Genomic DNA, 15,775 nt, shown 5'->3' on the forward strand with positions numbered 1-15,775 from the left:
GGAGCGCAGCGTGCTGCGGGATCCCCATCCTCGTGGTCGAGGCTCAGCGAGGCAGCCCACGAGTCCCGGGTCGCACAGCAGCCACTGCGGCGGGCCAGGCGGAGGCCGGGGCGCGGGGCAGGGGTGGGAGGGAAGGGGCCGGGGCGGGGAGGGGGCGCAGGGCCCGGGCGGGGGGCTGGGGGGCCGGCGGGGGGCGGGGCGGCGGGGGGGCGGGGGGCGCGCTCCGGCCCGCCCCGCTCCCCGCCCCTCCTCCCGCTCCGCCCGCGCTGGGGGCGGCCCGGCGGCGGCGGCGGTGGCGGCGGCGGCGCACGCTTCCTGCGGGCGCGGCTGCTGTGGGCGCGGAGCTGCGAGGCGGAGCCGGGCCGCCGAGCCGGGAGCCCCGAGCCGGGAGCGCGTCGGTCCAGCCTCCGGGCCGCGCCGCCGCCGAGCAGCCGCCCCGCGCCCGCGCCTCGGGAACAAAGGCGCCCGCCGCCGCCGCCGCCGCCGCCGCCATGAAGCCGGGGCCACCGCACCGCGCCGGGGCCGCCCACGGGGCAGGCGCCGGGAACGGGGCCGCGGCCGGTCCCGGGGCCCGCGGGCTGCTCCTGCCGCCGCTGCTGCTGCTGCTGCTGGCCGGGCGCGCCGCGGGGGTGAGTGACGCGCGCCGGTCCCCGCGCCCCCGGCCCCCTCCCCCCGCCCGCCCCCGTGCGCGCGCCCCCCTCGACCTCCGCGCGCCCCCAGCCGGCGCCCCCCACCCCCGGGGCTGACCTCGTGGGGGAGGCCCCCCTTCCTCGCCGCCGGCCGCCTCCGGGGCTCGCTTCCCCTCGCTCTGGGGACCCCTCCCCGGCGGGCGGCCCGGCGGGAACCCGAGCGCGGGTCGCGGCCCCTGCGCCCCTCCCCAGCGGCGCCGCGGGCGGAGCGGGGTGCCCTGCCCCGGTCGAGAGGCGTGGGGCCGGCCTGACGGCGGGCGGGGAGTCGCCGGGCCCGGGCTGGGTGTGTCGTGGGTCTTGAGCGAGCGTGGCTTTGGCTTCGTGGGTGTGCCCAGACCGCGGCCACTTCTAGGGAATTGGGGGGGCTCCCCCTGGGGCGGGGAGGTGTGCGTTTGGTTCGTCCGCGGGTCGCTGAGGGGAGGACGGGGGTGGGGGCGGAGAGGGGGAGTGGGGAGGGTGACTTGTGTGAAGGTGACCCGAGGGGGTGAGTGAGGGTGACCCTGTGTGTCTGATCCCCTCCGTGCCGTGCCGGGTGTTAGGACCTGTGGGCTGTGCAGGGGTGAAGGATGAGGGTTGAGCACCAGTCCAGCACATGGCTGGGTGCCACCATGCCTCACCTGTACGGGGACCCTGTGGGGGTGACCTATTGTGTGTACCAGTGGCCGGGCGGGCAGCCCTTGGCCATGGCTGTGTGTGCCTGTGGGGGGTGGTGTGCGTGCGTGTGGCAGAGACCTCGGTGGTGGGTGTGTGCTTGGACCACGGGAATGTGTGTGTGTGCGCGTGTGTGCGTGCCTGCACGCATGTGCGTGTGGATGCATGGGTGAGCCGTGCACGGGGCACGTACCGTTGAGGGGGGCCGAGTGCGTGCAGGTTGAGGTGAGTATAGACGTGCGCCGTGACCCCTTGAATGTCCCTTTGAACGATCACACAGCTGTGGGGTCCTCAGTCCCCGCTCCATTAGGGGGAGCAGGAGGAGGTATAGAGAAGAAGGGCCACCTCCCCACTTTGAGGGACCCAGGTCCCGAGTGAGTTTCCCCATGGATGCATGTCCGGAGCCCGGACTGGGGATGAGGTGGGGCTTTCTAGGCCCAGTCTCCTTGGCTGGTTCTAGGAGCTGTGCCTGTCCCTCATTCCCCAGGCTGAGAAGGACCTAGGTCTCTCAGGTGCCCACCCTGTCCCTGTGTGTCTCTGTGGGCCTTGGTTGGCCCGTCTGTAAAATGGGAGGACGACAGACAGGCATGGACTTAGAGCTTGCTTCTTGGACAGACACGCTGCTCATCAGCCTTCCCCAGCTGGGGGCTGAACGAAGGGTAGAGGGAGCGTTGAATGCCAAGTCAAGTACCTGCCTGGTGGGCTGGGGGCCTCATCCCCAGTCCTGCCCCAAGGGGGTTGAGAAGAGGTCTCTGGCTGGGACTGGGACCCAGCCCATCCTAGCACCTGGGTCACTTTCTCAGCCACACTTCTGAAAGACCATTTTCGAAATCAAAAGCTTGGAAGTAACACAGCCTTGGGTTCAAATCCTGCTGTCCCCACTGACTCATGCTGTGACCTTGGGCATGTTGTCTCAGCTCTCTGGGCCTCTGTTTTCCCTTCTGTAAAATGGGACTGGTAACACCTTTCTCAGAAATGAGGTAAGATCTGTGCTCATCCAATGTAAACATTTCATGTATAGATGAACGAAAAGGGGCGTAGGACAAAATGCTTTGCATTTGGAGGCCCGGCAGGAATCTCGAGCTGTGTGGCCCTGGGCAAGCCCCTCCCTTTGCTGTGCTACAGATCCTCACTAACAGAACAAGGCTGGTATAATTCATACCCCGCGGGGTGCTGGAAGGAAGGAAGTGAGCGCCCGCGAGGTGGAAGATGATTCTGGAGGGCCTCAGTGAGACGGGGGTCCCTGAACCTCAGGGCGCCCTAGAGTGGGTGAGGTTCAGACCCAAAGCTGAGTGGCAGATAAAGCAACACCCCCTCGCAGGGTCTGGGGCTGGAGGCCAAGATGGTGGGCTTGACCGGGAGGGGCTCCAGATGAGACGGGAGAGGGGGAGCCCCTATCCTCGCCTCACAGCTTCCCAGGGCCTTGGCTTTCCAGGAGGAGCCCCACCTTCTCTGGCCCAGGAGCCAAAAGGGTGAAGGGTGGTGCCCAGCAGCCAGGGGCGCCACACCAGCGGGAAAGGGTGATGCCTGTAGCAGGAGGGACCGAGGTTAGACCAGAAGAGCCCCACCTAGGATGGCCTCAGGATTGGCCTCCGCGGTGGGGTCCTCTAAGGACATCCCTCGATGGGCGGTGGCTGGCTCTGGGCAGGGGAGGGACAAGATGACCCCTAGGTCTGCCCACCAGCTTGGAAGGGTGTGTGTGTGTGTGTGTGTGTGTGTGTGTGTGTGTGTCTCCTGGCATCTGCTCTGGGGAGTCGCCTCTCCTGAGAGACCAGGTGACGAGGACTCTGAGGGACATCTGCTTTCAGGGCCACCTCCGTCACCACCCAGAAAGGCTTGGAGTGTGGGGATTCTGGAAGTTTTAGCCTGCAGACATATTCACTAGAAGCTCAGGGCCGGAAGGGATTTTAGGGGTCATCTAGTCTTATTTGAATATTCCAGTGCGGGAATTCACTACTTTGTGGCTGTGTGACCTTGGGAAAGTTAGTTAACCTCTCTGTGCCTGGTTTCCATCTCTGTGAGACTGAGAGAATGATGGCAACGAAAGAGGTTGACGTGGAAAGCTCCTAGCACCGTGGCTGGCGCAGAGTCAACCCTCAGCAAATGTTGATTTCTTGTCCTTCTCTGAGGTTGCGATTGCGAGGCCTGGAGTGTGGTAGGGGTCGGGGGAAAGGTAGGGCTGGGACCATGGGGAGGGGAAATCAATCAAGGAATTCTGTGGAAGCCCCACCCCCAGGCCTGGCGGTTCCTGTCCCTTTCCCACCCTGACTATTTCCCCTGTCCTAGAGTTCCCTGCTCGTCCTCCAGCTACCCTGGTTGACTGTGAATGCCAAGTTGTCAGGGCAAGATTGTCCTCACTGTAAAAATGAAAAGTTGGGGACCCTGGGGCTGTTGGAGGCCAGGCCCTGACACAGGGACACCACAGGGGCCTGCTGTCTGTTAGCCCCCAAGGTGGCAGGGGCTCCAGGGATAGACACCTGCTGTGTGACTTTGAGGGATTTCTCTGTTTCAACTCCCTCATCTGTGAAATGGGGACTGTAACAGTGCCAACCTCACAGGGATGTTGTGATGAGAAAGTGAGCTCCTTGGGTAGAATGAGCACAGCCTGGCATGTAGTGAGCTCTCAGGGGGTAGGGCCTTTCCAGGAGGGGGCCTCGAGAGGTCAGAGAGGGCTTCCTGGAGGAGGAGGTTTTGAGCTCTGCAACCAAAGTGGTCACCATGTGGCACAGAGCACGCTGTAGCCTGCCCTGACCCTAGGCTGGCATACTTGTCAACTGGGGACAAATACTTGACTTACAGGACTGCTACTGGGGGTTATGGTGTCCTCATGGCAGAGTTGGGATTGGGACCCAGAGCCTTCTACTCCCTGGGGAGCAGCAGAGCTGCGAATTCAGTATGTTTCTTCTTCCCTCGTGTTGGGGTTAGTGTGGGGTTGAGCTCTGCTGAAGAAAAAAGCGGTGTAGGGGCATCTGGATGGCTCGGTCAGTTATGTGTCTGCCTTTGGCTCGAGTCATGATCTCAGGGTCCTGGGCTCGAACCCCATGTCGGGCTCCCCGCTCAGTGGGGGTCTGCTTCTCCATCTGCTTCTGCCTCCCACTTGTGCTCTTTTTTTCTCTCTCAATTACATAAACAAATAAAATCTTAAAAAAAAAAAAAAAAGAAAAAGAAAAAAGCAGTTTGGCCTTTTGAAAACAGATGGCTCCTCCCACCTCATGGATGGGGACATGGGGTCCCTGGGGGCCCCAGGGCAGCACTGGGGTAGGGCAGTTCTGGGCTTGGGCTCTGGAAAATGCTGGGGTACCAGTGGGGTGGGTGAGGGGGGGTCTCTCCTGAAGGGGATAAAGAGGTGGAGGCAGAGCTCCTCAGAGGCCAGGCCCTGCCACAGGCGTCCCCCCAAACCCTCCCATTGGAGCTGGGGTCCCCCCTCCCCCCAGGCCCGGCTGTTTCTTTGGGGAGAGAGATGGGTCATTCTAGAAGGGACTGCAGTAGGATTGCTGAGGGCCGAAGCAGGCTGAGGCAGCTGGGATAGGAGGGGTAAAGTCTCCATCTGTCTTTCTTTGCCCCCCCCCCCCCCACTGTCTGTGGGCATATCTGGGGAGGGCTTAATGTCAGACACGGCAAACTAATGCTCCCTGAAAGCCCCGCCCACTAAGCACTTGTTATGTATTGGCTCATTTAATCCTCATGATAATCTTCGGAGGTGGGAATGATTAGAACTTCCACTTTACAGAAACGGAGGCACAGAGAGGTTCAATGACTTGCCCATGGTCACACAGCTGGAAAGTAGTAGAGCTGGATGGAGTCAGGGCCTGCCAGGCTGAGAGAACTGGGCTGCATCCTGGTTTTACCGCCTCTTGCTCTATGACCTTGGGCAAGTTGCTTCTCCCTGGGGTCTCCTTACCAGCCCCCCCACGAAGCCCATGATACCCGCTCTTTCACAAGGACTTGCTCTTTGCCGGGCTCTGGGCTGGGTGTGTCCCCCATCTTTTCTCATCTACTCTCACCCGGGCCTTGGAGGTGGGCGACGCCAGCCACAGGTTGCAGCTGGGGGCAGGGCTTGCCCTGGGGCCCTTGGGCCTCTCCTGCCTCACAAGGCTTTGTCATCGGTAAAATGGGCGACTTTGAGGGTCGTGGCCTTGGGTTGAGGGAGAGCGTCCAGGACAGTTTAGGATGGGGGGCGGGGCTCTGGTCTGGTCCTGGCACAGGAGGGGGTCTAAAAACCTGCCGGTCCCCCTGGCACGGTCCCCCTGGCATGCATGGGAGGCCTGCAGGGTGGGGGCTCACTCTCTGCATAGACGAGGGGCCTGCTGACCCTCGGAGAGTTGTCAGTGCAGAGCCCCAATCTGTATCCCTGTGGCCCCATCCCTGAGTCGTGGCCCTCTTGCCCCCAAGGTTCCCTGTGGCCTGAGGGACTTGGTGGAGCTCACGCAGCCCGAATGCTTCCCTGACAGACTCTGAACCCCGGTGTGGCTGTTTTGTTCTTTGCTGAACCCCAAGGCCAACTTCTCGCCTGGCCCAGAATTGAATGGTTTGAGTGAATGAGGGAGGGAGGGGGGGAGGGAGGGAGAACCTGAACTGTGAGCTTTGGAGCCCAGGCTGGGGCTTTGTGTTCCCTCCTTTGGAGGTGGGCTGAGGGGCAGTGAGACTGGCAGAAGTCTGCTGGGCCCCAGCGTGTGGGCTGCGGGGGGTGGGCCTGCGGCCTGACTGCCAAGGCGCCCGCCACCACATCTGGGAGGGACAGAGGCGCTGTGGCTCTGGGCTCCAGCCCGGCTGCTTGGAAGCCTGTGATTTTGTGTCTGAGGGGGGAGGGCAGGGTGCCAGGAGCTGTCCTGAGGGCCCAGCCCCTTGCTCCTAGCCCCGCAGCCCTGTGGGGGGGGGGTCGGGCTGATCTTGGACCACCTGGCTTGTCTTGCTGTCCCCACTAACGTTCCGCCACATCCTGGGAACCTCAGGCCAGCGTCTGGTAAATATTTGTTGACTGGCCTCCTTGCGGGGAAGGGGGGCCCTGCCTTGGCTCCCAGACTCCCGAAATTCCAGGAGGCTGGGTAGCCTTGACTTCCGGCCCCCCCCTCCCTCCAGAGCAGGCCCTGGCCAGAGGGGTGGCGGCTTCCCTCCCCCCACCGACTGGGCCTAGTCTCAACGCCAAACAGGAAGCTGTGATTACAGGGGGGGAGTCTGGGCAGCGATGGCTGAGGGCCCAGCTGCAGCAGGGGGTGGGGGTGGCCCCTGACAAATGATCTGGCCTCTTCTCTACCTGGCTGCCGATGGTGGAAGGCGGGGGAGGCCTGTGCTGGCCTTTTATACCAGGGGGAGAGGGTTTTACCTCCTCTGTGAGCCGGCTGGCCAAGGGCTGCCTTCTTTCCACCCCGGAGCCCCTCCCTGGGCCTGGGTGCCATCTGTTTTGGGGTCTCCACACTTGAGGGTGTATCTTGAGGGAGTCGCAGGAGCAGGGGCCCCGGGGCCAGCGGGACCAGGGTCGAAATCCTGGTTCTGCCAATTTCTAGCTGTGTGACCTTGGCAAGTTCACTTAGCCTCTCTGAGCCTCATTCTCTTGTTCAAAAGGGGCTAAGAGTACGTCTGTCACAAGAGTTGCTCGCGCGTGGACAACGTGACATACTGAAGTGCCTGATGAGGAGTGGGCACTCCTGTAAATACCGATTTCTTCCATTTCCCCGCTTTGGTTTTGCTCTTTTCCTGCCCCACTCTCAGCCTCACTGAGGAATCGCTTTTGGGGCTTGGAGAGTGGGAACCAAGTTGGAACGATCACGGCCGACCCAAGTAGAAAGAACCTGGAGGTGGGGGCTGGCCCAAAAGGGAAGAGCTGCCGTTGCACAGGTGGGAGTCCTGCAGCCTTGCCCAAGGGTTGGGGCTTGTTATTCGGCCTCAGGCCGGCTCGCTGAGCCTTCGGCCACTCTCAGAGGCTGTGGCATTCCAGTCACTGAGAAGGCTCAGAGAGGTGAAGCCGCTTGCCGAGGCTCACACAGCCGAGACCTGGCGGAACCACGTGTTGAGTTGCCCTTCGCCTGCTCTGGAGTCCTGCCTGTCCCACTGCTGGCCTTGTCATCACACCCCCTTCCAGGGCAGGGTTTTCTGAGACGACGAGGAGGGGAGTCTGAGGGGTGGGGTGGGTGATCTCACTAGTTAGGGTCTTCGTCTTGTTTCGGGGATGAGCAGTGGGCTTGCTTGACCCTGGGATCCGCGGCAGCCCAAGCTCCCCTAGAGCTCACTCTACCCTCGGCACCGCCAGCCAGCACCCCCCATCCTGCACCCCCCAGCCCTGCTCACCAGCCCAGATTTTAATAAGGATAATTTCGGATCAATCACCAGTGGGATCCGGGAAATCTAATTGCGGCGAACTGATTGCCAATGGGATTGCGGGCACCAGGGGCCTGCGGGTGGCTCTCGGTGCCCGTCCTTGGGCTGGGGTTTGGGGAGGAGCCGTGTGGGGGCTTCGGGGGCTGATCAGACAGGGTTGTTCTACTGGGAGCAGGGGAAGGATACTCTTGCTTGTCAGGGTGCTTGGCAGAACCCACATACTGCCATTCCCGGCAGGGCCCATGGCTGGGGGTAGGCGCCCATGTTCCCAGCTGCCCTTCACCGGCCTACCACGTGGGGACTGCCCCCACCTTGGAGCCAGGCTGCCGTGGAGGTGGAGGTCGGGGCATCTGCAGCTCAATTCTGGCTCCTGCCCTCAAGATGTGCCCTGTGTTGGGGGGAAGCCTGGGTGGCTCAGTGGGTTGAGCACCTGCCTTTGGCTCAGGTCATGATCTCCGGGTCCTGGGATCGAGCCCCACGTCGGGATCTCTGCTCAGTGGGGAGCCTCCTTCTCCCTCTGCCTCTGTGCTTTCTCTCTCTCTCCCTCTCTGTGTCTCTCGCTTATGTAAAGAAATCAAATCTTTAAAAAAGCAAAAGATGCTCCCTGCGTCGGGAGGACAGGCACAGATGGTGACAACAATAGGACCGTGATAATGGCCAGTACTTATAGGGTGCGCGCTACCCGCGCTCACCATGCTTTATCTCAGTTCTTACCATGACCCTGTGGGGGGGGGGTGTCCTTACCCCATTTTACAGATGGGACCCAGAGGCCCAAGAAGGTCAGCAGGGCGCCCAAGCCGAGGCAGCTCGCAGGCAGCCGAGTGCGGGCTTCCGAGATGCGGCGGTGTCGGGCGCTCGGGCGCGTGGGGCCGGCCAAGCAGGGGTGTGGCTGTGCGTGCTCATGCGTGGGGGCGTCTTTTGCTTGCTGAATTTGTTCGCTCTGCAGCCATTTTCGAGCACCTGCTGCGTGCTGGGCCGAGTGCTAGGGGCTGTGGGTGTGCAGGTGTACCTCGCGTGTGTGCCCTGAGTCTTGACGGCGAGCCTCGTTCGGTGAGACGTGTGTCGCTCGTGGCTGTGTCGCGATCGCGCAGGCGCGTGAGGCTGCAGGGGCAGACCCTGAAGAGGAGCGGGGAGGGGGCCCGCCTCCCCCACCCAGTCGGGTTCGAATCCCAGCTCCCAGCGGGGAGCGGACTGGGAGGGCCTTGGTCTTCGCTGGGCGGTGGGCCAGCGAGGCTGGGGTGACGGGTCGTGTTGGGGGAGGTGCGGCTAGGGAAAAGGAAGCCGCTGCTGGATAGTTTAGTTGATTTTACTGATTTTAGTGATGCTTTCTCTAAGGTCGCTATGTTTCAGAGGGGGGTCTGCTACCGGCTTGTCAAGTGACCACGGGCAGCTTTTTCTCCCTTTGAGCCTCTACTTTCCACCTCTGTGAAGTGGGGAGATTGGACTGGGCGACCCAGGGACCATTCCAGTCTTCACATTTGAGGAACTGTCAGAGAGACATGCGTTCAGGGCTTGGCCCGGGGTGACCCCTTTGGGAAGGGAGAGCTGGGCTGGGGGGCAGGGGGGTGGGGAGGAGAGGAAGTTTGTTTCCTTCACGTGGCCTGTCTGTGGTTCCTCTTGGGCCAGGGTGGGACAAGCCTCTTTCCTCACCCATCACCCTGAACACCACTTCTCCTAGCCTCTGGGACGTGATCTGTCAAATGCAGGCGGCCCGGGGGCTGGGCTGTGAGTCTGGTCTGCTGGAGAGGGGAGGAGCACTGGGCAAGGAGTCCAGTAACTAGGTCCTTGTCCCTACTGTGCTGCTGACCTGCCAGTCACTTCAGCCACTATTTACTGATGCTCTCTCTGTGTCTGGCCTGTGCCGAGCACTTGGAACCCCGGTGGGGGGGGGCCTCAACCTGGTCCCTGACCTCAGGAAGCTCCCACTTAGGGGAGGGAGCCAGCAACTGTGAGGGGCTGGTGGTAGTGAGTCAGGGGAAGGGGAGGTTGGTCTTGGCTTTGGAGTATCAAGGAGGGCTCCACGGAGGAGGTGTCCTTTGTACCAGGCCTTGAAGGATGGCAGCACAATGACAGAGGACCAGGGTGGATGAAGGCTCAGGGGTGGGAAAGGTCATGGGGGAGTCGGGTGTGGTTAAAAGCAGCAGTTCCCAGCTGGGGGAGGAGAGCCATATGTGGAGGTGGGGACATATTGGCCTGTGGGGTAGAGGAGCCATTGCTGGAGGGGGTGTTGTTTCTAATGAGAGTGTGTTGTTTCTTGCATTTAATACATTCACTGGGCACCTGCTGGGTACCTGGCCTTGTGCCATGGGGTGATTTGGGGCTGAACAGTTGAAGCCCACGGGGCCTTGGCTTCGAGGACTTCCATGGTGGGCTTTGAGTCCAAACCAGGGCATTTGGGGTCTCTCCTGCAGGTGGGCAATGTTGGTCTTGAAGTGGGTGCAGCCCCACGGCCGCGAGCGGCTGGCATCGGACGCCAGCAAGAGCACAGATGTGATAGTATTAATATTGAATTACGCCTTTTGAATGCCTGCCCTGTGCGGGGTTCTCTGGCAAACGTCTTATATGGAAAAGCTCACTGAACCCTTACAACAGCCTTGTGAAGGAGGTACCCTTATCGTGATTTCACAAAAGAGGAAATTGAGGCACAGAGAGGTTAAGGAACTTGTCCAGGGTCACCCAGTGGCATACTTACTAGGATTTGAACCCAGGCAGTCTAGAATGCTCTCTGGTGTACAAGTGCTGCCCTGTGCTCTCTCATGTATTGCGAACTGTGAAGTGTGGGGCCTGAGAGGATGAGTTTATGGCTTCCCCGCGGCTCTGCCCTCTGCTGCCTGTTTTCTGGCTAGGTTGGGCCATGGGCTGAGGCCGTCCTAGGCTGGGGAGAGGTCAGAGGGCCGAAGAGGCTTGCAGCTGGAAGGCCCCTTGGAAGCGCTCTTATCCAACTTGTTCATTGTCTTGAAGGGGAAACTGAGGCCAAAGGAGTGATTTCTAATTCTAGCAAGGATCTTCGGAGATCTGGTCATTCGGCCTTATTTTGCATGTGGGGAGACGAGGCTGAGAGCGAGATCGTGGCTGGCCCAGAGAAACCCAGCAAGTCAGTCGCTGAGCTGGGACTAAGAACTGTGTCTCCTGACTCCCAGGCAGGGCCCCGTCCCTTGTACCATGTTCCTGCTCTTCACCTGTCTCTCTTCTGCCCGGACGGTGGGCCCAGCTCCCAGCCCTCTCTCCCAGGAAGCCATCTGTCACCCAAGCCCCACTGCCCTCAGCCCCAAGACGCGATGCCTGCTGGGTTCCTGGCAGCGCCTTCAGTGGGTTTCTCTAGCTTCAGCCCTTCGCCCTGTGCGCCCCTCGCTGCTCCCACCCGCAGCTGCCAGCTGCTCCCCTGGGCGCAGAGTACGACATCATTTCTCTCATCTTCATGTCTGCCCACGTGCTGGTCGCTCTCTGTGGACTGTTCCCTTCTCCAGGGAACTCCTACTCACCCTCCAAAACCCAGCACGGATGTCCCCTCCTCTGGGAATCCGTTACCGACCTCCCCCTGCTCTCAAGCACCGTGAACCCTTCTTCAGCCCCTTCTCTCTGCTCTCCTTCTAGATTTCTAGGTGGTACCACGTGGTAGGATTCTCTGCCGAGCCCCAACTCCCTTGAGTTTTGCCCCAGCTCCTGGCTCCCCGCGGGGTCCCCCCCTCACCTCCTCGGAGCTCTCACATGGATACCGTGTTAGCCATGACATCATCGCGACATTCCACCCTCCCACCTGCTTGCCCTCCCCAAGTCCTGACCTTCCTGCATTGTTTCCTTTCCAGGCTTTCACACATCCTGTCCCCTGTCCGCACACCTTGTCCTTCTCCCAGGCCCTGCTCCTGGGATCCCCAGACTGGGAGCTGAGGAGCGTGGGGGGCCGGCAGCGGAGGGTAGCCTTCCTGCCTCGGTTAGCGGAGGGAGGGGGGGCACACCGGGTCCTCTGGGCCTCCACCTTTCTGGAAGGTGGACACACTGTGGGCTCCAGGAGGCTCAGGCTTGGTTACCAGAGATCCCCCTGCCCGCCCGCCCTCCCTGGCAGCCCCCCTGCCCACCCTCTTCCCCTTCCTCCTCCTCATCCTCCTCGGGCTGCCCACGGCTCCGCTCCTCCCTCTCTGCCTCCCACCCTCCTCCACCCTCCGTCCTCCTGCTCTGCTTCCCCAGAGGCCCCGGCTCCACTCCCTCCCTCGCTGCTTGGAGCCTCTCATCTCCCTGGCTGCCACTCAGCGGGGCCAGGACCTGAGGAGTCCCTGGGGGAGACAGGGGTCTTGCAGGCCGAGGGGGTGGTTAGGGTCAGAACTAGAGGGACCCTTCTTTACTCCTCACCCTCCTGGACCCAGATTCCTGCCCTCCCCTCCCCTCCCCATGCCTTCATCCACCGCCCGCAGAAGTGCAGTTTCAAGGGCGGAGGCCTACAGGAAATCAGCCTCCCACCTTGCTGTTCACATGAGGACACGGGGCCCAGAGACCGCGCTGGCCTGTTCAAGGTCCCCCCGGCCTCCCCAAGCAGTGAAGGCAGAACGGCTCCCACAGGGCAGTGACTCCTTGGGGGCCTTGGGAGCTGAGCCCCGGCTTGGTTGAGTCCTATTCTCATGTGAGGTGGGGGAGCTGCGAGGACTGCTGGGGACAGTCTCAGATCCAGAAGAAGGGGTTCCGGCTCTGTGTTCAGGGGCAGCCCGTGAGATGGTGGTTGAGCCCACGGGGATCCTTTTTCCCTGTGGGGCTAAGGCCATGGGTCAGTTTAGGTCTGGGCAAGGGGCGGGGTTTGTGTACCCATACACGTGTGTGACAGTGTCGCCGTGGGTCTGTGCGGATGCGTGGGGCCCTCGCGTCCCCATGCCTACTCCCCTGTTCCAGTGGCTCAGGCGTGGCTCAGGCCTGGCGAGCCAGGAGAACCCAGCTTGCTCCCTCTCCCCTTCTCAGCTGTGGGGAGCTCGCCCCCAACACCTCGGATGGCCGTGGACAGGAGCAGCTCCTGGGAGAGAAGTGGGACGAGTTGGGACCTACCTAGGGAGGTCGATGCACACACAGAAACACGCTCGCGTGCGGACCCGTCTGTGTCCGTGAGGGGAAGTGCAGACCCGAGCACACCCCCCGTCCTGTGCACACACGTGCAGACAAGACCCGCGTACATCCGTGAGCACACAGGCACACGCGGGCAGGGACCCCTGCCCCCCGCCCCAGCACGTGTAGCTCTCACACAAACACAGCCAGACCCACACGGGCATGTCAGCCCACCCAAGCCCACGGGCAGGTGCACCCACGTGACTGTGCCTGCAGCGTGGAAAGACCCCCAAGCCTGCTTGCACGTGTGCACCTGCACGCCTGCTTGTCCATACACACGTACACACGTGCACACACGCACGGTGCTGGGGCTCTGAGCTATCAGGACTGTGTCCGTCCTTAATCCCAGCTCTTAATCCCAGAGTCTAGGGAGCCCGGGCCAGAGGGGCAGCTGGTCATCTGGCCTCTTTAGCAGTGATTAAGGCAAGGGCGGGGGCAGGGAGCAGAGGGACTCAGAGCTCTGTCTTCTGCCTGACCTCCAGGGACCCCACCAACGCAAACCTCGGGTTCCTTCAGAGATTTGGACATGTGTCCTTCACGGAACCGACATCCTGGGGAGGAGGGAGATGGGTGTGGCTGTGTGTCCCTGAGGAAAGTGACAGCTGGGGTCGGGGAGGCCCAGGGTGGTGGTCCCTTCCTTTAACCCCTTACTCAATACGGGCCCTGCATCGGAATCTTCAGTATGAGGTGTCCCGGGGGTTCTCATTTCTGGGAACCCTGTTTTTGGCCAGAGCATTCTGAACCAAGGGGTAAGATGAGGCCCAGCCAGGACATGCTGAATTTGGGGTCCTGAGCAGGGATGGGGGTGGTCACTGGGACAAGGGTGGGAGGGGGAGGCTTCTAGGACAAAGTGGGGCCTGAGCTGGGTATTCAAGGTGTCAGCGCCTGGGCATTGGGAAAGGCGCGGGGACATTTGTGGCTGTCACAATAACGGGGTGCTGCTGGCATTTCTGGGGGGAGGGGAGTGGTCAGGGCTGCTAAGAGATAGCAGCAGCATTCGTGCTGAGAAATGCCGTTAGGTCATGAGGTGTGGCGAGGGTGCTCCTGGTTGGGGGGCCATTGTGCCCCGCGGCTCAGAGGTGACTGTCCCCAGCACCCTGTGGGAGGGAGGGACAGCCCGTAGAGGTGCCCCGAGATTGCGTGGGCTGGGTCCCCTCTTCACCCCTCCCGCCCCGCTGATGGATGTGTGTGATGGGTGGCTGGGATACAGGGTGCACTGGCCCCGCTTGGGCTCCGACTGTGACCTCTGCTGGTCAGCTGGGTGACCTCAGGCCGCTCACTGTACCCCTTCCGTGAAGCTGGGTGCTGAGCGCCTCACTGCAGGGCAGTTGCAAGGACTGGGGTCTACTTAGCCCAGAGTGCCGCACGTTGCAGTGCCCGGAGCTGGTGACCGGGACTGGTAATCCCAGGGACAGTGGTCATGAGAGGCCTCTGTCACCACGGAGGTGACACTTGTGACCCTGTCCTCGTCCTGGGGTTTGGGGAACAGGACTGGGGCCCAGTAATAGCCCTTCGAGCCGTCCCAACTTTGAGCCCCGCTTCTAAAGTCCAGGCCCTTCTCCCACAGGTGCTGTCTGCGCCAGTCCCTGGGCCAGGCCGTTGGGCCTCATCCAGCCTTCCCCGGGGCCCTGCTCTGGCCTGGAGCGGGGCTGGCCCTGTGGAGCGCCCTGCGGGAGCGGGGCCGGGCTGGTGTGACTGTGGCTCTGACGGTAGGAGCCCAGGGCTGGAGCCTCTGACCTGCCTGCAGAGGGTCAGGTGAGGGGACAGGTGAGACCCAAAGGAGCTTTGGTCAGGGAAGGCGTGGTCAAGTGACACGTGAGGAGAGGAGGGCCTGTCTCATCCTTGGGCTGCAGGGCCCCTGGGGGCCAGGGCGCACTTAGGGTCCTTATATCCCTAGTGGGCACTGGACTCCGTCTGAGCTCAGGGGAGAGGGCTCTGCCTTTGGGCAGTGGACGGAGGGTGGGCTGGCTGGACACTAGGATGTGCTGGACCCACTGGAGGCTGGGTGGGTGATGTCACGGGAGGGGATGCGGAGCACTGTGGTTTTCTCTAGGGGGTCCTGGTGGAGCTTTTGGCTTCCCGTCCTTGGGATCCTTCGTGGCCCCTGCTCCGCAGTCTACGCGGTATGGCTGTATGAGGTCACCCCTTCCTCTCATCGTGATCAGATGGGGCACCGGAGTCAGGGACAGGGAAGGTGCCGAGGTGGTGCATAGGAGCAGGGGACTAAGTGGGTGCCGGCTTCATACCTGGGTTCAGCTTGGTAGGGGGGGTACAGGGGATCCAGAGCACCTGTCAGCCACAGGCCCAGCCCGCAGCACAGATGGGCCGCTGCCTAGAGAGTAGAGAGTGGAAACGAGTGGGCGGGGGAGGGGGTTGGTGGCTGCCAGCTGAGATGGGCAGGGGCTGTGCCTGGGAGCCTAGTGAAGCATGGCATGGGGTGAGGGGTGGGCCCCAGAGACATGTCTGTCCTCAAGATTGCTTTAGACAGCCATAGGGGGCAGGGGACAGACGGACGGGACGAGTCTTCAGCTTCAGACGGGCTTTACCACTGGGTACCTGCCCCCACTCCGGCCCCCTCTCCTGGCAAGGCCACATGCTCACGCCTCTCCCGGAGGGCAGCCCGGGGCCAGCTGCACGGACAGAGGGGCACCACAGAACCCTTGAGGGCAGGAGGGGGGGCACTGGCATAGAGGGGTGGAGAGTAGCCAGCCTCACCTTCTCTTGGGGTCACTCTGGGCCAGGCCCGCCACCTCCCAGGGGTCCCACCTGACAAAGTGGCCTTTGACGAGCACAGAGGAGGGAGTTGTGATGTGGGGCCTCTCCCACTCGTGGTCTGCGGAGTCTGTTTGCCCTTCTGGACGGGGGCGCTGAGGAAGCTGCTCCTGGGGCTTGGTTGGGGGGTACTCCGATGAGCAGGGAGAGAGCTTACCTCCTCTTCCATCTGAGTATTTGAGTTTGGGCTCTGCTGTGTGACCCCGGGCAAGTTCCTTACCCGCTCTGGGCCTCCATCTCACTTACATTCTTTCGTTATCCCC

General features: G+C 62.1%; 1 protein-coding gene across 1 annotated transcript in view; it reads left to right on the forward strand.

Annotated features, from left to right (window-relative positions):
• Window positions 1–293: 293 nt before the first annotated feature.
• The window catches only part of SDC3 (syndecan 3), a 36,789-nt gene continuing 21,307 nt past the window's right edge, over window positions 294–15,775 (forward strand). The window contains exon 1 of the mRNA XM_087858249.1: window positions 294–629. Coding sequence (XP_087714375.1) covers window positions 492–629 — 138 coding nt within the window. The 5' untranslated portion in view covers window positions 294–491. The remainder of the gene's footprint in view (window positions 630–15,775) is intronic.

Source organism: Ursus americanus, chromosome 33 (genome assembly GCF_024610735.1).
Source record: "Ursus americanus isolate L20-20 chromosome 33, mUrsAme1.1.p, whole genome shotgun sequence".
Classification (NCBI taxonomy): domain Eukaryota; kingdom Metazoa; phylum Chordata; class Mammalia; order Carnivora; family Ursidae; genus Ursus; species Ursus americanus.